Raw genomic sequence first — 20581 nt, 5'->3', positions numbered from 1 at the left:
ACGGATTCGACGCTTTTTGCCGGGCTATTCTGGCCGATCGTCCATGCTCATTGTTAATGTAACGATCTGGTTCAACAAGTGCATGTGGATCATACATTTCAACAGTATCATCGTCGTCATCTTCATCCATGTAATGAGCACGACCTTCGTCATCGTACTGAACGGGGCGAGACGCATTGATATACCGATCTGCCCACCGCCGGTCCTTTCGCACACCTCGATCCTCATTCACGAGGCCTGAACGTTTAAGCCACTTGGGTGTTCGGTCTGGACGGCGCGAATTGTCACGTACACGCTTACTCAGTAAGTGCCATGCTAATCATGGTCGAACGCACCTGAATGAAGAAGTTATGCACCTGAAGACAATGTAAGATCCCATTTCGTAACTGTCATATCCATACTTACATGACCTGGAATATAACCTGCTACTGTTAGGAGAACATTGATGAAAAAGTCTGTTCCAATGCCAAATCGAATGAACACAGCAAGGGGTGGCACAAGAATACTAAACAAGACAATGAAAAAGAGATACAAATGACGCGGTGTCGGCTTTCTTTTAGAGTCAGTCTGAGTTGCAAGCAACGCACAGCTCTCTGCGACTTCCCGTGAGTCCAAACAGGGCCATGATCAACGACAAGTGCAGATGTCTCTGGAACACTGGATCGAATAGTTGCGCCCCAAGCACAAATATACACACTAACACAAAGACCCACACGCATCAGTTGAGCGGGGTTGCAGTTGCACTATGGAGGTGTGTCTCCTACATGATGAACCCCAGTCTCCACACCCCAGAGCGGCACGAGCACGAAAAGCTCACTCCAGGTCGGCTGCGTCCGGCTCGGCCTCGACAGACTCGACAATAGAGCGCGCGGGTTGCCACACCATGACGATGTTGTCTTCAGCAGCCGTTGCAATCTTCCAAGGATCTTGCGGACTCCAAGAGAGATCGGTCGGGCGGCTAATATGTCCTCCATGCACAAACAATAACTCAGACGGACCATCCTCAGCATCTTCGGCGGTCTGCTCCTCCCCAATACGGCTCAGATCCCAAACATTTACGCGTCGGTCGGCTGATGCCGAGCACAGAACTGTCTCATGATGTGGGGACCACGCAATCTGTAAGATTTCTTCATTGTGAGCTTCTAGCGAGTGCAGGTGGGTGCTGAGGTTTCTCAAGTCCCATAGGCCGACAGTCTTGTCGCCCGAACCCGTCGCCACGATGTATTCGCTTGCAGGACTGAAGGAAACCGCATTTACTTCCCCAGTATGTGCTTCAACGCGGTACTTTGGCACCTCATTCGAGTCACGCGTATCCCAGAGTAACATTTGTCGGTCATCGCCCACAGAAGCAAATAAATGTTCGTGGTGGTTGTGCCAAGCCACGTCTTCCACAATAGCTGAATGACCATGATACGTGCGCACAGGATTCAAATTCTTGCTTTCTTTTTGATACGCATTTAGATCCCAATGACAGACTGTCGTATCCTCAGACGCACACAAAATATGTCCTTGTCGGATAGGGTTCCATGAGAGCCCATACCCCTCTCGTGTCTGACCCTGCAGTACAATGTCTGGACGGCACTTGCCATCGCTGTCTGGCTGATTGCTGTGCTTTGTGCGATCAAATACGTAGGTAAGTCCATTCACGGCACGCGTAGCGATCAGATCACAATTTTGCGGGCAATATCGTGCGCGGTTCACCTCGCCTTCATGATTAATACGCTGCGTCACCTGAACACGAGTCGATGCAGATGAATACGAGCCGATTTCTATCATGTGAGACCATGCGAACGGAACTCCGTACATACCTCCTTTTTCTTCATCGTAATCTTTTACGTCCAGCGTACTGTTATCTGTGTTGGGTAAATTCACCGTTGCAATCTGCAAGTAGTTGTTATCTTGACCTGATGTATGCGTTCCCAGCAGTAAACGATGCCGCGTAAACCCTTTCTCAGCAAACACTTCCTTGTCAGGCATCCACTGCATCGTTAACGTGGGCCATTCGAGTGCGTGCGTAATGACCATATCATAGAGGAATGGGGAATTTTTTTTCCAAACTGAATATGTGAGAACCCATGCTCCTTCTACCGTTTTTCACGTACTTTTGTATTCCTACATGTCAGCAGGTGATGCATCCACATACCTCATTCGATATCATGGCCATGTTGGCCGACGCCTCATCTTCAGCGATCTCGACGTTTGACATGGCACTTGTCGTTAGTGTCATGCCGTCGCTCACGCGACGGGAGAATCGCGAAGAGTCCCACGTGGAGCCACGTGTTCCAGCGCGTCGCAGCCCTGGCAGAGTGCGAGACAGCCGTTGCACGCACATTCTTGTTGGGAGCGTCAATGGCGACAGCGACAGGCGTATCATGTAGCGACGCGCCCAGTGCTACATCGTTTTCCAAACTCCGACCCATATGCGTTCGTCTCTTGCGCTTGTCAGTATTGCCGCCAAACGATCCAGCTATTCCGCCCGCCCTGGCTGAATTGCATGCTTGCCTTTCGACATGTACGACCCTTTCGCCAGCACTGATTCACTATGTATTCTATCCCATATCGGAGCTTTTGCGCACACATGAATCAAGTCTTTTTTCTTTTCCAGACAAAGTTCGTTCTCTCATCTTCTCCGTATTACACCAACTCGCCCGTGACTGGTGGCGCGCATGGACGTGGGAGCATGTATGTGCGCATAATAGTGCAGTCCCAACAACAACACCTAGAAGCATAACGAATGCGCCAGATTGGAGAGTGTGGGAGCAGTTATTATTTCTGGGCATTATGACATTAAGTGGTGGACCGGCTTCTGCACCGGTGAGAAATAGCGATGAAACTCGCTACATGATCATGCAATTTCTCTCTCGTATGCTTGAGCCGCGCACGTCGATCCCATCTTTGCCTTCTTGTTTCCAAAGTGCTGCGTGGGAGTGGGACGGGACGTCAGACTTACCCTCACTAGATGACATGGACGGGCCTAGACAACTCTACCCTTCAATACAACAAGTCGCAGCTGCACGCGAGAGTCGCGCTTGCTCCGGCGCTCTGGCACACATTCTAAAGCTCGCTCTGGATACGGCCCGTGATACAAGCGCAACCGATAATCTGCGGCTACTCGCTTTGGATTTAGCTTGCATTACAACCATAACTTGGATGGGCGGTTGCACTGGTTTGTTAGACGACGCCGCCCAACTCAACCTTTCTGCATTGCGAATACAGAATGTGGATGCAGATTTCAGTGCTTGCAGTGAACGGCTGCGTCCTTTTTTGCCTGGTGTTGCTAGTTCTCTCGTCAAAGTGGTCACAAGTAATAGAACACACGCACCGATTGTTGCTCGCGCCATCGACATGTTATCAGCGATGCTTGTCATGTGTCTGGATGACTCGCTCACAGCCGCGTATCGTCCAGCACCACCTACATATAATCTGCCATCCAAGTTGGAGGACTTTGCGAGTCTTGATTGGGGCATGCAGCCTAGCAACACGGACTCGGAACGCGATTCAGACACCATAAGTGATCAGAGCGATCCAAGCACGCCGGCCACGTCTGTAAGAGATGATGCTCTTGAACTGCCTTGGTTTGAACAGACGATGCCGCCTCTTTTACTAGTCATTCAAGCTCTCACTTCTTTACATGAGCGTGACGATGCACCTGTCCAACTCGCGCTCGCACGGTCGGCACATCTGCTCCTGCTACGTATGCATGAAACTCTCGAGTGGGCAAGGCAGGACACTGAGATGGATCCTTGCGAGGCTTTGACGTGCTGTCTGCTTGATCTTGCACATCCTTCCAACGCTAAGACAGTCGTTGAATGTGCGAGACATGCTGTGCAAGACACGGGGAGTATTGTGCTTTCTGTCCTAGACCGTGTGTTAGATATCGCACTATCTTCTTTGTCTGGCTCTATTACTCGAGTACATGATACCTTTGTGAGGATGCATGCAGACAGAGTTGCCGTATGTGTGTCAGTTTTGTCACGAGAGCTGCGCGACGTGCAGTTTCAGTCAATAAATTCGGCGTTTTTGCGACTCGCTTCGTCTGACGCTCAGTTCGAACGCTGGATCGATCCTCTAGCACGTGCGTTAAGTATGTCCAGCGATGCGTTGGAATTGATCGCAGATGACTCAGTTCCACATGTATCGCTTGTTCTTGCCGACCTGGAGCCCAGCACAATGGATGCACTTGCCCTTATGTGGTCGGAATGGGGCCAAGCGACAGCCATATTCCTGCAGTATGCCGTACAAAAGGGATCGACAGTTCGATACCAAGATGTATTTGCCCTTCCCCTTTATATGATGGAATCTGCCCGGCTTTGCCGCCTCACAGACATTGCGCGAGCACGCGCTCTCTTATTCGCGATGAACGAAATGATGCTAGGAATGAGTGGTCTTTTCTCGGCGCGTGACACGGAAGTTTGGATGGCTCTGCCGCAAGGACGCGCTATCCGGAAAGCTGTACATGCATTCGCACGACGTGTTGTACAGAGTATCCAACATGCTTGGCAAGCCGAGTTGGAAGAACCGAATGATTTCGAACAGCGCTCGGAACAAGCTCAACAGTATTATGTCTGCTAGCCCAACACAAGACACTGAATTGCTTCGCGGCATGCCTATGCATGGAGAGCCCGCATTGCCTGTTAAGACCGGCCCTGCACTGGACGTCTCTTTTGTCGAGAGCGCGCGCATCGAGTCTGGTATGACTCAGCGAGCAGCTCCTGAAAAGTTGAGAATAGAGCGCGCGCGTGAAAGATACCTCAAGATCCGCGATCACTGTGATGCTATTAGCCTATGTGTTCTGGCTTCAGCAGTGTCGCTTCTTGGTGTGTCATGCCGTCCGCTCCTTCTGCATATCCTATACCCTGTTCTCGGCGCTTTAGGACGACGCAGCGAATTGGTTCGACGTGCTGCCCAGTACGCATTGGAGTGTATGGCAGACGCTTGTGCCTATCCGGACGTACGGAGTTGTGTGCTTCATCACACGGATTATGTCTTGGGAGCAGCGAGTCATCGACTTGTCTCAGGACTACGCACAGAGCTATATGCTGGTGTCACGATTGACTCGATCGAGCCCGCTCCTACAACGGGTCTCATGAGTGCACGCGCAGCACCATGGGTATTGGTCCAGATCATCGAAATGCTTGGCATCGAGGCACTTCCATGGGTCGAGGATGCTGTGGAAGAAGTGCTGACGGCGCTAGATCAGTTTCATGGACACGAAGATGTCTGTGATGGCCTTCTCGCTGTCCTTGCACGCCTCGTCGCAGTCATGGCGCCCGTGCAGTCTATGAACCCCACACCTGCTCCGAGATCGTCAGATGCGATCGAAGAGTTCCGACTTTGGATTCAGAGATCAACGTCTACAGCTAATGACTTAGCAGAAGCGCCAGCGAACACGAAAGTCCCGGACCAAAATACGAACGAGGACCCGAATCCACCACCTGACCGTCTTCAAACTGTTGTGTCCGACATTCTCGCCCGGTGTGTACCATTCCTTAGTCACGTGGACGCTCATCTCCGTGTGCGAGCTTTGGATATGCTTCGCGATGGCGTTAAAACATTAGCACCGCAGAATCGTACAGCAGAGCTGTATCCCGTCTTGGACCGGGCATGGCCATTGATCCTTACACGATTAGGCACAAGCTTTTCAAGTGCCGGGCTCCAGTCAGAGAACGATCTGAACGTATGGATTCATGCCACTATGCTCGTGTCAGCCGTGGGTCAATGTGCATCTGATGGTTTCGGTCGGCGCATTCTCAAAGATGTGTGGCCCCGTTGGAACACCATGCTGCACGATCAACGAGGCATTGGCAAACCAAAGCACGCACGTATTTCGTATGCAGCTCTGCTGCCCAACAATACGCCTGCCGCCGCCCAAAGGGAACAGCATGCCACACGGATCGGGCTCTACGATGAGCATGCGACGAACGGACGCATAGTGCGTGCCATTGTTGAGGCCCTTACGAGCGTAATCACGAGTTTGGGAGAAAGGACCGAAAGTGCCGCACTTTGGGATATGGCCACACATCCCGTGCTAATTGATACCCTTGATGCACGGCAGCCTCCAACAATCCGGCAAGCTGGCGCTTTTTTGTACTCGAGTTTTATCCGTGCAGATAGCATGGCATTATGGATCGTGCTCCGTGCCGTCGCCGGACAAGGACCTCCCTACTATTTACAACGACCCATCCATTGGGCCCCAGAACTCACATGGTAAACAAGAAACGCAGATCATCGACACTGAGACGGCCCATCGCAGAGTCGTCATTCCCAAGAGCTGCATCAACCATAGCACCTGTACAGTTAGAAATACGCGAATCCATTGTAATGAGTCCAACGTACTTTTTTTGTTTTGCAACTCAATAATACGACTTTCAATGCTGTTCTCAATGATCATGCGCTTCACCACAATCGGTCGATGCTGTCCTAGTCGATGAATCCGGTCCATGGCCTGCACTTCGACAGCAGGGTTCCACCATGGATCCATAAGGTACACGCGAGATGCTTCTGTGAGGTTCAGTGCAACACCGCCAGCCTTAAGCGAGACAAGAAACACCGTGATCCCTGGATTTTCCATAAAAAGACGGATCGTCCGGTCACGAGCATCGGGGGTCATATTTCCCTCAAGACGGCAAATTCGGAATCCTGCACGCTGAAGCCGAAAAGCTATGAGGTCCAGGAAGTTAACAAACTGACTGAACACGAGACTTTTGATCGTTCGGTCCGGCTGTTCTCGAAGGTGTGTGAGCTCTTCCACCAAAGCCTCAATTTTGGTACTGGAATGCCAATTAGCAAGATCCAATCGCGACAGAATGCCTTGGCGCTTCGGATCACCATGTACGGCCAATGGCTGTGGCGGCTCAAGAGCCGGTGCATCGAGATCCACGGACAAAACAGCATGGCAGTATGGGCAGTCTGGCTCATCTTGGGTGTCACGCCTGAAGCTTGGGTCTTGATCACCCTCAAAGCTATTAAGATACTGCTGCATACATGCCCGACAAAACACATGGCGGCATTGGGATAGAATGGCATCCTCTGCTTCCTCCAAGCACAGCTTGCATACATTGACCTGATCAACGTCGCCGAGCAAATCCACATTCGACCGCGTTGCCGAACGAAGGACTAGGTCCGGGTGATTTGACATCTGACGCATGCGCGTTAGAAGAGTAAAAATGTTGCTGTAATTGTTCAGTACAGTGCCTTGATCAAGAAATGTGCTAAACTTGCGCGTCGTCGAAGAGTACAGGCTACGATACAGGTCCTCTTCTTCAGGACTGAAGTAGTCACGACGCACTTCGATTGTGCGCGGCGGCAGCCCCATGTCATCTGCTCGCTCCAGCTTCGTGCGGCGAAGCATGATACAATCAAGCAGGAGACGAAGCCTAGCGAACGCCTCCTCGCCTTCGCCTTCTTCAGTTCCATCTCGCTGAATAGGACGAAGAATCATAAAGTTCCAGAAACTCAAGTGAACCATTGGTTTGTGGCCACAGTGGACACAGTAGCTATTATTATGAAACTCCCACGATGCCGACTTGCACGAGCATTGCCGACAGTAGTAAAAAGCGAACGGATCACCACCCAAAAAGCGAACCATTGTATACAGTTCGCCAACGCGGTTTTGAAGTGGCGTACCACTTAGGCACCATTTAAAGTCGCTCTGTAGTGCAAAGGCGCTGCGTGCCGTGTTGGAAGTGCGCTCTTTGATGTGATGCGCTTCATCAAGAATAATTCGTCGCCATTTCATTGCATGCAACAAGCTTTGCTCACGCACATGTCGGCCATTGCGCGTGACACCATAGCGGTCACGACGAAATGTGCTTTCCAGAACAGCGTACGAAGTCAGAACTACGTCCACAGTACTGAGGGTGTCTCTGTCTCTGGATCGCTGTGCCCCATGCCAAACCACAACACGAAGACCGGGAGCGTACTTCTGCATTTCGTTACGCCACTGGAGAATAGCTACCGTCGGAGCAACGACGAGACTTGGCCGCTTTGGATCAGCAACAAGAAGGCTGATCATCTGGATCGTCTTTCCCATGCCCATTTCGTCTGCCAAAAGTCCGCCACGCCATACTCCCTCCTCCTGGTGCTGCAGCCAATACAAACCCTCAAGTTGAAAAGGAAGAAGCGAGATAGAGACTCCCTCGGGCTGCTCAGCACGCGGTGCCTGCTTTGTCTTGTCGCGCCGCAGTGTCTGAAGAGTATCCCAAACAGCGATAAGCTCGGGATGCATGCGGTTTAATTGAGCAAGAGACCGTTGAAACTGCGTAAGTGCAAAGACAGAAAGATACGTACGCGAGTGAGTTTAGGCTTTTCTTGTTTTTTGTGGCAAACAAGCTGGGCAAGTGGCGTGTCGCTGTCTGTGTCAGAGGCGGCCTGTGCACGCTTCGCAGGCACATTATGTGAGCATTGATCTAGCATTCTCGTACTGTCATCAGTTCTGAGATGCGACGACTGCGAATCTTGAATCATCTTCGACCGCCGCTTGGGACAATCGTCGTGGTCAGAGCTCAATAGACCAAGCGCGGGCACATCTTCTTGCTTCACGCCCATGCGCTTCGGATCAGTAAAAAAATTGGCATCTTGCTTATCCCCTAAATCTGAATCCTTTATGGCGAAGATAGCTCGCTCGTGCCGGTCAACATCGCTTAAGCTCGAGCTCGAACTTGCGCCAGAGTCTTTAAAATCAGACTCATCTTCCTCCGAACTCGCGCTAGCCGCGTCTTTCTCGTCGTCATCATCAGAATAGTCTTTGTATACGATGCGGGGTGCTTTTGCCGCTCTAGTCCTGTACGGACGCATCCCCCAGACAAACTCAAGGGCGTGTGACACTGCAAGATTCAACTACTGGTTTCAACGCGCGTTACTCGGTTGTCAATTGCCCACCTCCACCAAGGAGAGACAATTGAAAGACGATCTCTACTGTCCTTTGCACACACGTGATTCGATACTACGGCTTTTCATTACACCTCATTGAACGGCAGACAAGGGATCATTTTGGAACAAGGCTGCCCAACCAGAGCGGCTGCTAGAGGCTCCTTTATTCTTATGCTTCCGACGTCTGCCGCCAAACACATCGCCAGGCAGCGAAGAGGGGGACTGTGGCGTTGACTGATCCAATGGACGAGAAGTGCCCAACTTTTGGGGCGTTGCTGAAATGAACGAAGGAATCTCAGGAGGCAAGTCAGGATCAAGTGGCCTTGGCGAGTACAACGCTGACGTCGACGACGACGGATATGCTGACCCAGATTCATACTGATGCGGATGTGGCAGGCCACTTTTACCGCGGGGCGTGCCGATCAGACCGTTGCCCGGCATCCTTTGTAGCGAGGAAATGGATGCTGCCGACGATTGCGGCGGCTCCCATGATGATGACATGGATTGGTTGGGCATAGCAAAATGTGGATGTGGATGCGGAAGTGGGTGCTGCGGCGCCGAGTATGCACTGTAATCGGCCGATGGCTGCTCATAACGAGAATGCATACCCGGTGGGTATGCATACCGTGAGTTTTCAGGTGCATACACTGGCTCTTGTGGATCATACGGCATGCCGTACGGTAACTCATGCATACCTTGAGGCTGATTAGGTTCCATCATGTACATGGGACCGTAAGAAGGTTGCCTCGACGGTGATGTGGGCCTAGTCTGAATTCGTGGCGGCGTAGCCGTTTGCATGAATGGATGGGGCTGCATCATATTCAGCGGAGACCGCACAGGGCTTTGATACATCCGCGGATCGGATGGTGGCATAAATGACTGGTCATACCCAGATCCCATAGCCTTTGGCGTAGGCTCGCCATAAGAATCATAAACCTGCGGCTGAGGAGCAAAGGGTCCAGGAACTTCAGCTCTGCGCGGAGGCTGGGCACCACGGAAGTCTGGATATGCATGCTTCGCGTAGGGAGATGAGTACCCTGTCGGATGAGCATGGGCGACAGGCGCATGGCCACGCGCCGCGCTTTGAGCGTAGGCATCATGCGGGTACACATGGCCAGGCAAGAGCTGAGGCGACAGAGGTGGTTGTTGCGTTGGAACGCCGCCAAACTCCGGTTGAGAAGGAGGATGGTCCATCTTCAGGGTCAGGTCAGAACGACCATAGGCGGCAAATCTATCCTCGGGATACATCGGTTGGACCATATTTTGTCGGCCCATCGTATACATTTGCTCGTCAGGCATTGGCGCCATGCGCGGACTATGCATCAGGGACGGTCCCGCACGTTGCGGTGTTCTCATACCCTGGTCCTTCGACGCAGAGGGATATTGCGACGGGTATGCATATGGAACATCTGAAGACATACCATTCCTTTGTTGGGGGGCAGGTTCATAAACAAAGTCAGGTTGACTTGGCGGTGCCTGGGGACGATCACCGTACGCGGGCTGACTGTATTGGAGTTGATCGATCTGACGTTGCTCAATGAGAGGTTGCCGGAATTGTGGCTGTGCGTATTGAGCCTGCTCAACTCGAGGTCGACTGTACTGAGACCGTTCATATTCGGGCGCATCATACGGAACTTGGGCCATTTGATGAAGCCTGTGATGGGGCTGTTCGAACTGGGGTTGTTCGTACGGAACTTGCACGTTTTCAGGGCGCTTGAATTGTGACTGCTCATACTCAGGCCCATTGTACTGTGCCTGCTCATATTGGGGCTGCTCGTACTGAGCTTGCGCAGCCTCAGGTTGCCTGTACTGGAGCTGATCAAATGGAGTTTCCATGCCCTCTAATTGACCAAATTGAGGCTGCCCATACTGAGCTTGTTCGATTTGGGACAGACCATACTGTGGCTGCTCGTATTGTATCTGCTCGACGTGGGGCTGTTCGTACGGTGTTTCCAGGCCTGCTGGTTGCCTGTACTGAGTCTGTTCGTGCTGAGTTTCCTCGACCTGTGGCTGTTCGTACGATGTTTCTAGCCCTGCTGGTTGCCTGTACTGCGTCTGCTCGTACTGAGCTTGATCAATTTGAGGCCGTCCGTATGATAGCTGTTCGTATTGAGCCGGCTCCACTTTAGGTTGCCCGTACTCGGGCTGTTCGTTCGGGGCTCGAGAATACGGTTGCTGAACTTGTTGCTGTGGACTTGACAACCAATGATGGGGAACAGCTTGGCTCTTGTACTACAGCGAAAGGCCAAGCTCTTGATGTTCAGGGTGCATCATGCTGGTTTGTTCATTGCTTGTGTAGGGCCTATCAGCAACATGCGAATGAACATCATCGCGAGTAGGTCGATGCGAAAATGCTTCCATATTAGAGTCTTGCTGTGAACTCTCAGACGAAGACGGTAACTTGCTTGGCTTAGTATGCTTCTTCCATGGCTTGTCTGACTTCGGTGGCACCATGGGTGGAATATCTGGCTCCGACTCCTGCAGCTGCGGAGTGCCGGCCGCCATTGCATCCGCGTATGGCAAAAACTCTGACGCTCTGCTCTCGCTGAGGGGCACTGAGGTCGGGGCAGGCACTGGTTTAACACCACGGTCTTGAGTAGCTGAGTGATTAGCGGCGTCCAGAGACGCATAGGGAGTAGGAGCATATGACCCCATGGGGCTGAGCGCTTGAGTGTGTTTTGGCGCGTACACTGAGGACAACGCTGACACTGACGTTGACGCTGGAACTGGAACATAACCAGGTGACGTCGTTGCCGGAGACGGTCCACCAGGCGACGTCAAAACAGGAGCAATAGTGGCTGATGTCGGCGAAACGACAGGCGCAAGGCCTGGCAGGCCTGGCAACGCTGACGACGATGACGACGAACTGGGTCCAGGCTCAGTTGACGCAGAAGTTTGCGTTAACCCTGGATTGTTCGATGCAATTGACGGGACGACGACAGGCGTCTTGGGAGCCTGAGAGCGGACTCTGCCCTGGTATGACTTCTCCAGTTGATCCATGCTTAGCAGACTCGTATCGATAGGGTCTGAATCCGAGAGCAACGAGTTCATAGACATCAGCGAACCCACACCTAAATCAGTTGCGGACGGCTTTTTCTTCGGAACAATGTCAGCAGCTTCTTCTAGTGTCTGCTTAGTAGTGACAGGCGCTTCTTGTTCAGTACGCGCTTGGTGCGATTCAGGTACTTTCGGTGCATTTGTATCTTCCGACGAAACAAGGTCAGGCGGAACATCAGGGATCAATGGCTCAAATGTGCTTGCATCTTCGAAGATGCTCGGCTGCGATGTATGAGACGTGCGGTCCGACATGGAGTCACGAGCAGCTGTTTTGGCTGATGGCGAAGGCGTCAAAGGCACATACTTTTCCTTTGGCAGCTTGAGCTCTTGTGCCGCATCACGCCATACAAAGGCTGGAATAATTTGCCGACGGCTCTTCAAAAAGGCATGGAACTCGGCCTGTGACGGGGCTTCGATATTCTTGCGGAGTTGTGATCGTAACCAGTCAGGCGAATCCCATCGCACACCCTTGCCGGCGAAAAGCTCGCTAGGCCTCTTCCCGCTCTCAGCTGGCTCGGTGGAGGACTCCGGCGAACTGGCAGGGATTTCAGCCAATGGCACGCCCATCCTAAAAGCACGACGCATGGCATGTTCGTAGTTATCGGCGCTCATCGCCCGAATAAAGCCTTTCAATTGGTAAGGATCGTACTTTCCAGTGCCCTGGAGAGGTGTGCGTGCCGTCGAAATGGTCGGTTGTTTGCCGGATTTCGCCGGTGTAGCACGAGTAGAAATAGCTGGAGCCTCAGCATGTGCGCCTCCGCGAGGCATGTCCTCCTCCGTAGACATTTCAGCGCGCTCTTCTGGGACAGTATCAAGGAACCGAGGTTCGAAGCCTCCATCATGCACTTCGGACTCATACTGAGATTCGACCGAATAGCGACGAGATGGCTCCTGGTCAGCCAAGTCATGAAGATTTGAACGGCCTTGCATTGCGGGCATGGCTTCACTGGGTTGCTTTTCTAGGACATTTGGTGGCACGACATTATCAGGGATAGACGCTGCAACAGGTTTGGGCGCAGAAACCAACGGAGAAGAGCTGCGCTCGTACGTGTCCATGCGCGTCGATAGAGCGGGACCCATTTCACGTTGTTGTGCATTATCAGTTGCAACCTGACGTGGCATATGCTCAGTTGACAATGAAGACTCCTGAACGGGCACAGGAGATACTTGGTTGCCCAGAGCATGATTAAGAGCTAGAGACGATTCCAAAGGAGCGATATGACTAGGCTCCGATGCCATCTTAGCCTGTGCTGGCATGTGCCATGGCAGAGCTGGGTCCGTGGGCAAGTCTTTTGGTGTTGATCGAACATCTTGACCTTTGTCATGGGGATGCGCTGGTGGATCAGAGCTGACTGGCTGTTGCATACCTTGCACAGTGTGTTCAGGGCGCAAGTTGGTTATCGACGACGGACTCTCCTCAAGAACAGGTGGCTTCGGTGGCAAGGCGTCATCGACATCAGCCATAGACGAAGACAAGCGAGATTGTGTGTGTGGGCTTTGCACTTCGGCATGATGAGGCAATGGCACAGTTCCCACGGCCCATGGCAGGGTGCCTTGTGGATACAAACCCATGAACATGGGTTTATGCGGAAGTTCCGGCGAGGCGGCCGTTTGTGCCATGATCGGCTTGACAGGTGCGTGGTGGTCTGCGTCTGCATGTGACGTGGGTACCTCTAGTGGTGTGTGCCTTTCAAACTTCTGTGACGACATGTCCTTTGGATATGGCACAGTGATTACTTCTGGTTGCGAAACCAAAGGAGCACGAGTCTCTCTTTCCGATACTATCGTCGGCTCTGACGACATCGGAGTCATACGAGCTGACTCAACGGACTCTGACTCTTTCGACGATAGCGCCAGTTTCTCTGTATCGGGTGCCTCAGGTGCGGGAACTGACTCTAGTTCCTGGGCCATCGCAGGGGTCGCCGCGGTCTCATGCGACGAAAGCACATGCTTGATACCAGACATACGGTCAGACTTTGCGTCAACTGATGAGTCACCTCGCTCAGGAACGAAGTTAGGGGTTGTCGCGACATGGACAGAGGAATTTGAATCAGGCATCAACACAGCCTCGGGCTTCGGCGGTAGCTGCGGAAGTTCGGGCTCTGGCTCAGCGTGGACCGCAGAAGTTACATTGGACTTCACCGGTGGCTCCATAGACACCGTTTCCGACTTGCGTTCGTGCTCCACATCGGAATCATGAGCAATACCGTCATCTAGAACTGGCAGTTGCTCAGACTTGGAGATCTGATCCGAAGGAATCGATACCGGCTTGGGCTCACGCTCACCTTCAACATGGCCCCCCGAAATAACAGGCGAAGTCCCGGGCTCATGCACAGATGCTGCATCAGAAACATGCGGCACTGACTCTTCACCTGGGGTCTTCGCAACGCTCGGCTGCAACTTGGGTTGATCTGCAGACTCCGAAATTCCTGCTGAATCTGACTGCAATCCAGCATCATGACCAGCTTGAGATTCGAGAATGCTCGGTTGAGACTCATGCTTAACACGGGGCTCAGGGGCTGTTGTGATCTCCGGCAATTGCTCTGCTTCACGCTGAGACGGCAACTCGGCCTCGTCGGGTCCGAATCCAGCGCCGCGCTCCAGAGGCTCCTCAGGAGACTTGAAAAGCGTAGTCTCGGGCTGTGGCTTCGATTCAGCATCATGCTCAGCACCAGCCAACGGCGGCTGCGAAGCAAGCTGCGATTCCGGCTCTAGTTCCACATTCGGCTCATGCAATGCCGACTCCGAACTTGGCTCTGGCACATTCTCATCAGTACGCTTTTTAATCGATAGGTCAGACTCCTGCTCGTCAAGCTTGGGAACGGCATCCTGCTGCGCTTCCATCGGGAAGTCTTCTTTATCCGAGGCCAATTGCTGGTCAGACTTGAGCAGCAAATCAGACTCTGCCGCAGGTTTCGGCTCCAAGCGAGATTCCAGCGACGTGGTCTGTTCGGGCTGTGGAATAGTAGTGATAGTAGGCTCATCCGAGGGAGAGGATTCATCCTTAGGAGAATCCCTCGAAGACCAATCACCACCCCATGAAGATCTCGCAAATGCAAAGGCTGAGGCTGAAAAGAGACCTGACGCAGCCTGCAAAAACGTGTTACGATGCTTTGGCTCCTCTGATGTCTTCTGAGCTTCTTGTTCAGATGAGAGCTGTTCATCATCGTTGAACTCTTCCGACTCCTTCATCATATGACTAGGAGTCGGGCCAAATTCTTCCATGGCAGGATCTCGTTCGCCAACGAAAGATGATGCAGAAGTCTCTAGTGGCTCCTTGGTTGGTCTGATTTGGTGAGAATGATCAGGCTCTGTGCTTTGCGTCGCAGAGTACGTCGATTCCATATCTGTATCAGTTTCATACAATTCGTCAGTAGCTTTGGTATCCTCTTTTTCGTCCAAGCTATCCATGAATGCTGGCTTGCGCATAGCCGAAAAACCAGCAAGCATTGAGCCAGCCGCAATGCCAGCAGCGGCACCGGCTGCACCGGTTGCTGCATCGGCGGCTGCTCCAGCTGCCCCTGTCGCGGCATCAGCAGCAGCGCCAGCAACAGCCGATAAAGATTCGATAGCGCTAGACGCTTCCTTTTGCTCCTGTGACTCTAGTGATGGGGGCTCTGCGGATGCATCTCCGTCAAACTCGGCCGGAGAAACCGAAGTAGAGCGCTTGGAATTCATATCTGGTGATAATGGGCGTGAAGACCCTACTGATGACGAGAACGCACCAGGATCGCCTGGCATCGAGTCATCGGCTTTAGAGGCAGATTCCGGTTCGTCAGGTTTCAGCACATCTAAAGCAAACTGGTCGTTTCCGGGTGAAGCAGATCGAGGTAGATCATTGCCATCCAACGGTACAGACGGAAGCGGCTTGTGCCCATCAACCGCCTCAAAATCAGGGGCGCACAGTTCGTCCTCTGACTTCGAAGCAACTCCCTCACTCAAGTCCTCCGCCTTAGGTAGCTTGGGCGTGGGAGGCAAAGCTTGAACGTCCTGCGAATCAGTGGCAGGGACTGGCGCTGACGAGTCAATGTCACCCAATGGCCCGTCAGACGTGTCTTTAGAGACCAGTTGCCCGCTCGACGAAGGCGTCTCCATCACGGCCGTTGGTTCGGCAGGACTCATAGGTTGATTGGTGTCTGCATCCGTAGACTCGGGTGTCGGAGGCTCACCTGAGTTTGGTGGTTCAACTAGAGCAGCAGCAGGAGGTTGTAGTATTTCAGATAAAGAGCCCGCCACAGGCACACGACCTTGTTCAGGCTGACCAGGGAACGAGTGCGGACGAAGAACACAAGAACTTGACTCGCTTGGCATCATGCCTCCCAGTTCAGATGCGTCTCTTGCAGGAGCAATATGGCCTGCAGACAGATGAGATTTCTTGTCAAGCGGCTGCATGTCGGGTTCTGGCTCGACTGATGCCGCCGAATGTGTAGGGATGTCTTCCCGGGTAGTAGGAGCATCAAGACTTGGTGCAAATTGAGAAGTTGGCTGCATTAGCTCAGTGGATCCATCTAGGCTGGGCTGTAAGGTTTCTGCATCATCGGCCGCGATACCAACAGTATCATTTTCTGAAACTGCGTTCCTTGGTGCCAAATCAAGTGACTTGACTGGACCAGTCAAGTCGCTAGACCCCTCCCAAGGCGTCTGCGCCGGGTCGGCAGAGCCTTCCGACAAAAATTCTGCTAGGTTACTATTCTTCCCATAAACGGGTTCATGTGTCACCTTAGCATCCACCGATGCAGCATGAGAGAGTGGTCCAGTTGCTTGCTGACCTTCGGGCATGCTATGCTCTTCCGCTTTCGTTTGTGCGACAGCTTCCGGTTTCACAGGAACATTGGGATGCGAGTCGACCGGTAACGAAGGTTCCACAGGGTCATCTTCCCTGTTGGTTTCCGCTAGACCATTACCAATTGGCACAGTCGGTTTCGTGATCTCGATGGGCTCTGTGACACGTGACCCGGTTGCACTAGATTCAACAGGATCGGAGGGCCCCGTAGAATCAGTCGAGACTTGAGAACGCCTCACAGGTACAGTGTAGGCCTCGTTCTTGGCATGCTTTGGCGAAGTTTCGTCGTATGGAAGAGTGCCTTCAGACTTGGAGCCTTCTGCCACAGGTCTTGTAGGTCCAGCTTCCTCTGACTCTGTCGATCCATGGGTCTCTGTGGAAGCCTCGGGAATAGGTTCCATGGTGTCGACTTGAGCCTCGTCAACGAAGTCTTCAGGGTCCAACGGCGGGTCACAACGATCTCTAGACACATCCGCATCCATTTGTTCAGATTCCTTTGATTCAAGAGGCATCTGTGATTCCTGTGGATGCTCTTCATGCGAAACACTCTCAGAGCTGGGAGCATGATTTGATACGGGTGTTGTCAAAGAGATGGGCGCGGGAAGCGAAGCGTCCTTCTTCGGTGATTCGCTCAAAGCGTGAGGGGGCTGAACAGATCCCTTCGCCAAAGGAACACGCCAATCAGCCCCCTTGAGGGGTCCCAGAATTTTCAACGGCTTCTCGGGAGGTATCTCTGACAGTTCATCACGGTCCTCTGCGACAGATTCCAAAGGATTAAGGTCGTTACTCTCCACTGCATCTGGCCGATTCTTTTCTAGAGGCTGCGGCACTGGTAACGAAGCATCTGCATGATAGAAAGAAGGCAATGAGACAGAACGAGGCAGTCCGACTGGGGCTGGTGCAGCAGACTTTACGCCAAGGTCATATGCATGAGGTGCAGCAGCAGTTATACCATCCGCGCCATCCGGAAACTCATTCACAATTCGTTCTCTGGCCACTGGCGCCAGAGGGAATGAGCCATAATGATTGGCAGGAATGTTGGGCAAAGGTTGCTCCTTCATAGGCGTTGGAGGCGCAGAGACAGGTAGAGGAGTGACGGGCTTCTCTACAAGTGAAACATCCCGTGCAACTGGTGCAAGCGGAACGGATTGATACGACGAAAATTGTTTCGCAGAGCCGAACGACGATGCCGAACTCGGTTCCACAGGGACCGGAAGAATCTCAGGGAGATTGATTTGGTCTTGTGACATTGAGCGCGGGATCTTAGGCAAGACAGGCATATTGGCCAGCAATGACTTCTCAGTAGCAGGGGTCCCGGTATCTCTGTCGATAGGAACCACAGGGTCCACCAAAACCACAGGCTTGCCAGTTCTTACGGACTTCCTAGGCTCCTGTGCAGGAGAATCCGTCTTCGTCGATACTGAATCTGGAGCGATGGACTGATTTGATTTCTTCAACGCCAAAGGCTCAGTAGGCTTGAATAGCGCACTTGGCGTACTCAAGTGTGGAAGAGCATCCACCAAATGCACAGGTGGTCTGTTGCCGCTAGCAACAGACGATCCAGCATTCAAAGTCCTGTCTGACATGATTTCCTCAAGCAGCTCGGACGGATTTGCAGTCGGTGATGGTGCTTGCTTGGCACGCTTCGAACCCTTTGAAGGCGAAACGTTCGAAGGGTAATAGCGAGACAGACTTAAAACCTTACCATGCGTGCCCGTAGGGGTTGAGGTCTTTAATGAGTACTCCGAGCTCTCCCGTTGGCTCCCGCACGGGGTGTAGTCATCTATTGACCGCGTCTCATTGTCAAATCCAAACATAGACTCAGCCTCGGGCCTGTACTGCGCATCAGATTTTGACGTAGTGGTCTCAGCTTTTGAAACAACTCCATCACCAGGCTGATCCGACGCAGACAGGGGCTGAGTTGCTTGAGACGCGCTATCTTGAAACGGTGCATCCGTGTAGGCCGACGATTCGCTTATTCTTGGTGAAATAGTTTGCGTGAACTCGGGCTCAGACATATTCGTGGCATCCTTGAACTCAACATTAGTTTCCTCATCCACATATGAATGAGCATTCAGACCCTCCCTGTTCTTGCTAGAAAGTGTTGCCTTACCCATAGTATTTTGACCCGTGTATTTCTTCAACTTGAATGAAGTACTGTCTGACGGTTTGAACGGATCCCTAGATTCCTGGGCAGCTTGAACGATTACAGGGATTTCATTAATTTCATCGGCCTGAACTTCAGGGGCACGACCGGCGGAATTGATAAGTAAACTCTCTTTGAGATGGCCGAGGGGAACTCGCTCTGGAACACCACTCACATTCTGCGGTTCCGTAGTATCAATCGCATTCTCGCCTTTCGGCGCCGCAGAATCTGCAGGTGCTTCGAAATGCTCTAGGGCATCGAACATCATCGAAGTTGGATGTGAAACATACGTGCCTTCTACGCTTTGAAAGTCATCATACATAGAAGCAGTATCACTTAATGATTGCTGCGTGCCCGATCGAGGCATAGAAACGTCTTCTGACGGACGCTGGATGACTGTCGTAGACGACAGATCAGACACTTCGCCGCGAGACGAGTCTGAATGGCTCATGAGATACGAAAGAGCATTGGAGGATGCCGGAACACCATTTGAGCGGTCCACTGGAGGTACAGATTGCGGAGTCCCCAACCCTGCAGACATAGATGGAGATGGCAAATAGGGGTGTGACGATTTTACGCTAGGCGAGTTGTAAGAAGCGAGTGACAAGTTTAGACCAGCACCAGAAATCGAGGGTGCAAGACCGCTCAACGAAGTGCCAGGAAGCATGGAAAGATTGTTAGGGGCTTGCGAGGGAGATGCTGGCGTGGAAATAGCTCTCTGTGGAGGTCGATGACTAGCAAACGTGACAATCTCACCCGGGTTGCCCGACGTTGCCGTAGATCGCAACGTCGCTGACGATGACTTTTTGCGGAGCAAATGCTCCGGCGCAAAAAACCTGCTCCTTTCCACGGGTTGCGTCGCAGGTGCAGTCTCAAATGCTTTACTTTTTCCCTTAGGAGTCTGAGGAATAAAGTCTTTAATGGAAGCAGATTCATTTGAGAGAGGACTCCCCGGCACACTCGAGTTTTGACGGCTTAGCGACGTCGCAACTGAAGATGAAGATGGCACACCTGGCGGGGTTCCCGGCGTAGGATTTGATATCGCGCTCTTTACCGTCTTGTCCGCAGAGGATCTGGCAACGCTAGACGAGGGGTCTGCACTGCTGGCCGAGCGACCAAACCCAAAACTCCGTTTGCTGTTCAAAGACAGGTTACTTGGCATACGGAACCGCTTTCTAAGGTCGGACGAGCTGGTGGAACCGTGAAGTGAGCCAGATTCACCAGCGTTGGAGGACACGGGCATCTTCCCCTTGCTGGAGGTCGTCTCGTAGTGAGCGGTTGATGTCAATTTCGACTTGCTCTTACTCTTATTTTTGGTCAAACTAAAATCTGGCAGACCTTTACCAGATCCCCCTGACGACTTGGCATGTTGGCCTTTGGGTGAATCTGCGGCCGTCGTTCCAGAGTTCGTTGGACTCAGATGGCCCTCCGACTTCTTTCTACCAATCTTTAGAGCCCGTAACGCCATGACCCGATACGGTGATGAGCAGCGTCTAAGGAGAGAGGAAACGCGTTCGCCGCGATCCAAAATTTAAGACGCGCGACACGACATTGCCCGCGCTTTGGAATGTCGGAACATACTTCCCTGTCCAACCACGCGCAGCCATGGATCGAGCCGAATCATCACGTACATACCAATACATATGAATCACGTGATTTTAACCACGTGGGTTAGAGGGTACGTTGCGTCACCTCCGCTGATCCCCCTCAAGGCACACAGTAGC

General features: G+C 52.5%; 6 protein-coding genes across 6 annotated transcripts; 2 read left to right on the top strand and 4 right to left on the bottom strand.

The window, feature by feature from the left end:
- Window positions 1-813: 813 nt before the first annotated feature.
- MGL_2169 (uncharacterized protein) lies at window positions 814-2206 on the bottom strand (the record flags this gene model as incomplete). Its single annotated transcript, XM_001730663.1, has 3 exons — window positions 814-1769; window positions 1809-1881; window positions 2144-2206. The coding sequence occupies 3 exons, from the start codon at window positions 2204-2206 to the stop codon at window positions 814-816; spliced, it is 1092 nt and encodes a 363-aa protein (XP_001730715.1).
- Window positions 2207-3345: 1139 nt separating this feature from the next.
- MGL_2168 (uncharacterized protein) lies at window positions 3346-4572 on the top strand (the record flags this gene model as incomplete). Its single annotated transcript, XM_001730662.1, has 1 exon — window positions 3346-4572. The coding sequence occupies one exon, from the start codon at window positions 3346-3348 to the stop codon at window positions 4570-4572; it is 1227 nt and encodes a 408-aa protein (XP_001730714.1).
- Window positions 4573-4693: 121 nt separating this feature from the next.
- MGL_2167 (uncharacterized protein) lies at window positions 4694-6114 on the top strand (the record flags this gene model as incomplete). The annotated part of the gene is made up of 2 exons (XM_001730661.1): window positions 4694-5932; window positions 6097-6114. The coding sequence occupies 2 exons, from the start codon at window positions 4694-4696 to the stop codon at window positions 6112-6114; spliced, it is 1257 nt and encodes a 418-aa protein (XP_001730713.1).
- Window positions 6115-6200: 86 nt separating this feature from the next.
- On the bottom strand, window positions 6201-8796 carry MGL_2166 (uncharacterized protein; the record flags this gene model as incomplete). Its single annotated transcript, XM_001730660.1, has 3 exons — window positions 6201-6289; window positions 6337-8257; window positions 8290-8796. 3 exons carry the CDS (start codon window positions 8794-8796, stop codon window positions 6201-6203), a joined length of 2517 nt encoding a protein of 838 aa, XP_001730712.1.
- Window positions 8797-8964: 168 nt separating this feature from the next.
- On the bottom strand, window positions 8965-10707 carry MGL_2165 (uncharacterized protein; the record flags this gene model as incomplete). The annotated part of the gene is made up of 1 exon (XM_001730659.1): window positions 8965-10707. One exon carries the CDS (start codon window positions 10705-10707, stop codon window positions 8965-8967), a length of 1743 nt encoding a protein of 580 aa, XP_001730711.1.
- A 396-nt stretch (window positions 10708-11103) lies between these two features.
- On the bottom strand, window positions 11104-20325 carry MGL_2164 (uncharacterized protein; the record flags this gene model as incomplete). The annotated part of the gene is made up of 1 exon (XM_001730658.1): window positions 11104-20325. The coding sequence occupies one exon, from the start codon at window positions 20323-20325 to the stop codon at window positions 11104-11106; it is 9222 nt and encodes a 3073-aa protein (XP_001730710.1).
- Between the last annotated feature and the right edge of the window lie 256 nt (window positions 20326-20581).

The sequence above is a fragment of the Malassezia globosa genome (assembly GCF_000181695.2).
Source record: "Malassezia globosa CBS 7966 chromosome Unknown mgl_sf_5.1, whole genome shotgun sequence".
NCBI classification, from domain to species: Eukaryota; Fungi; Basidiomycota; class Malasseziomycetes; order Malasseziales; family Malasseziaceae; genus Malassezia; species Malassezia globosa.
The sequence above is the reverse complement of the archived record's forward strand: the minus strand, read 5'-3'. Positions and strand labels throughout refer to the sequence as shown.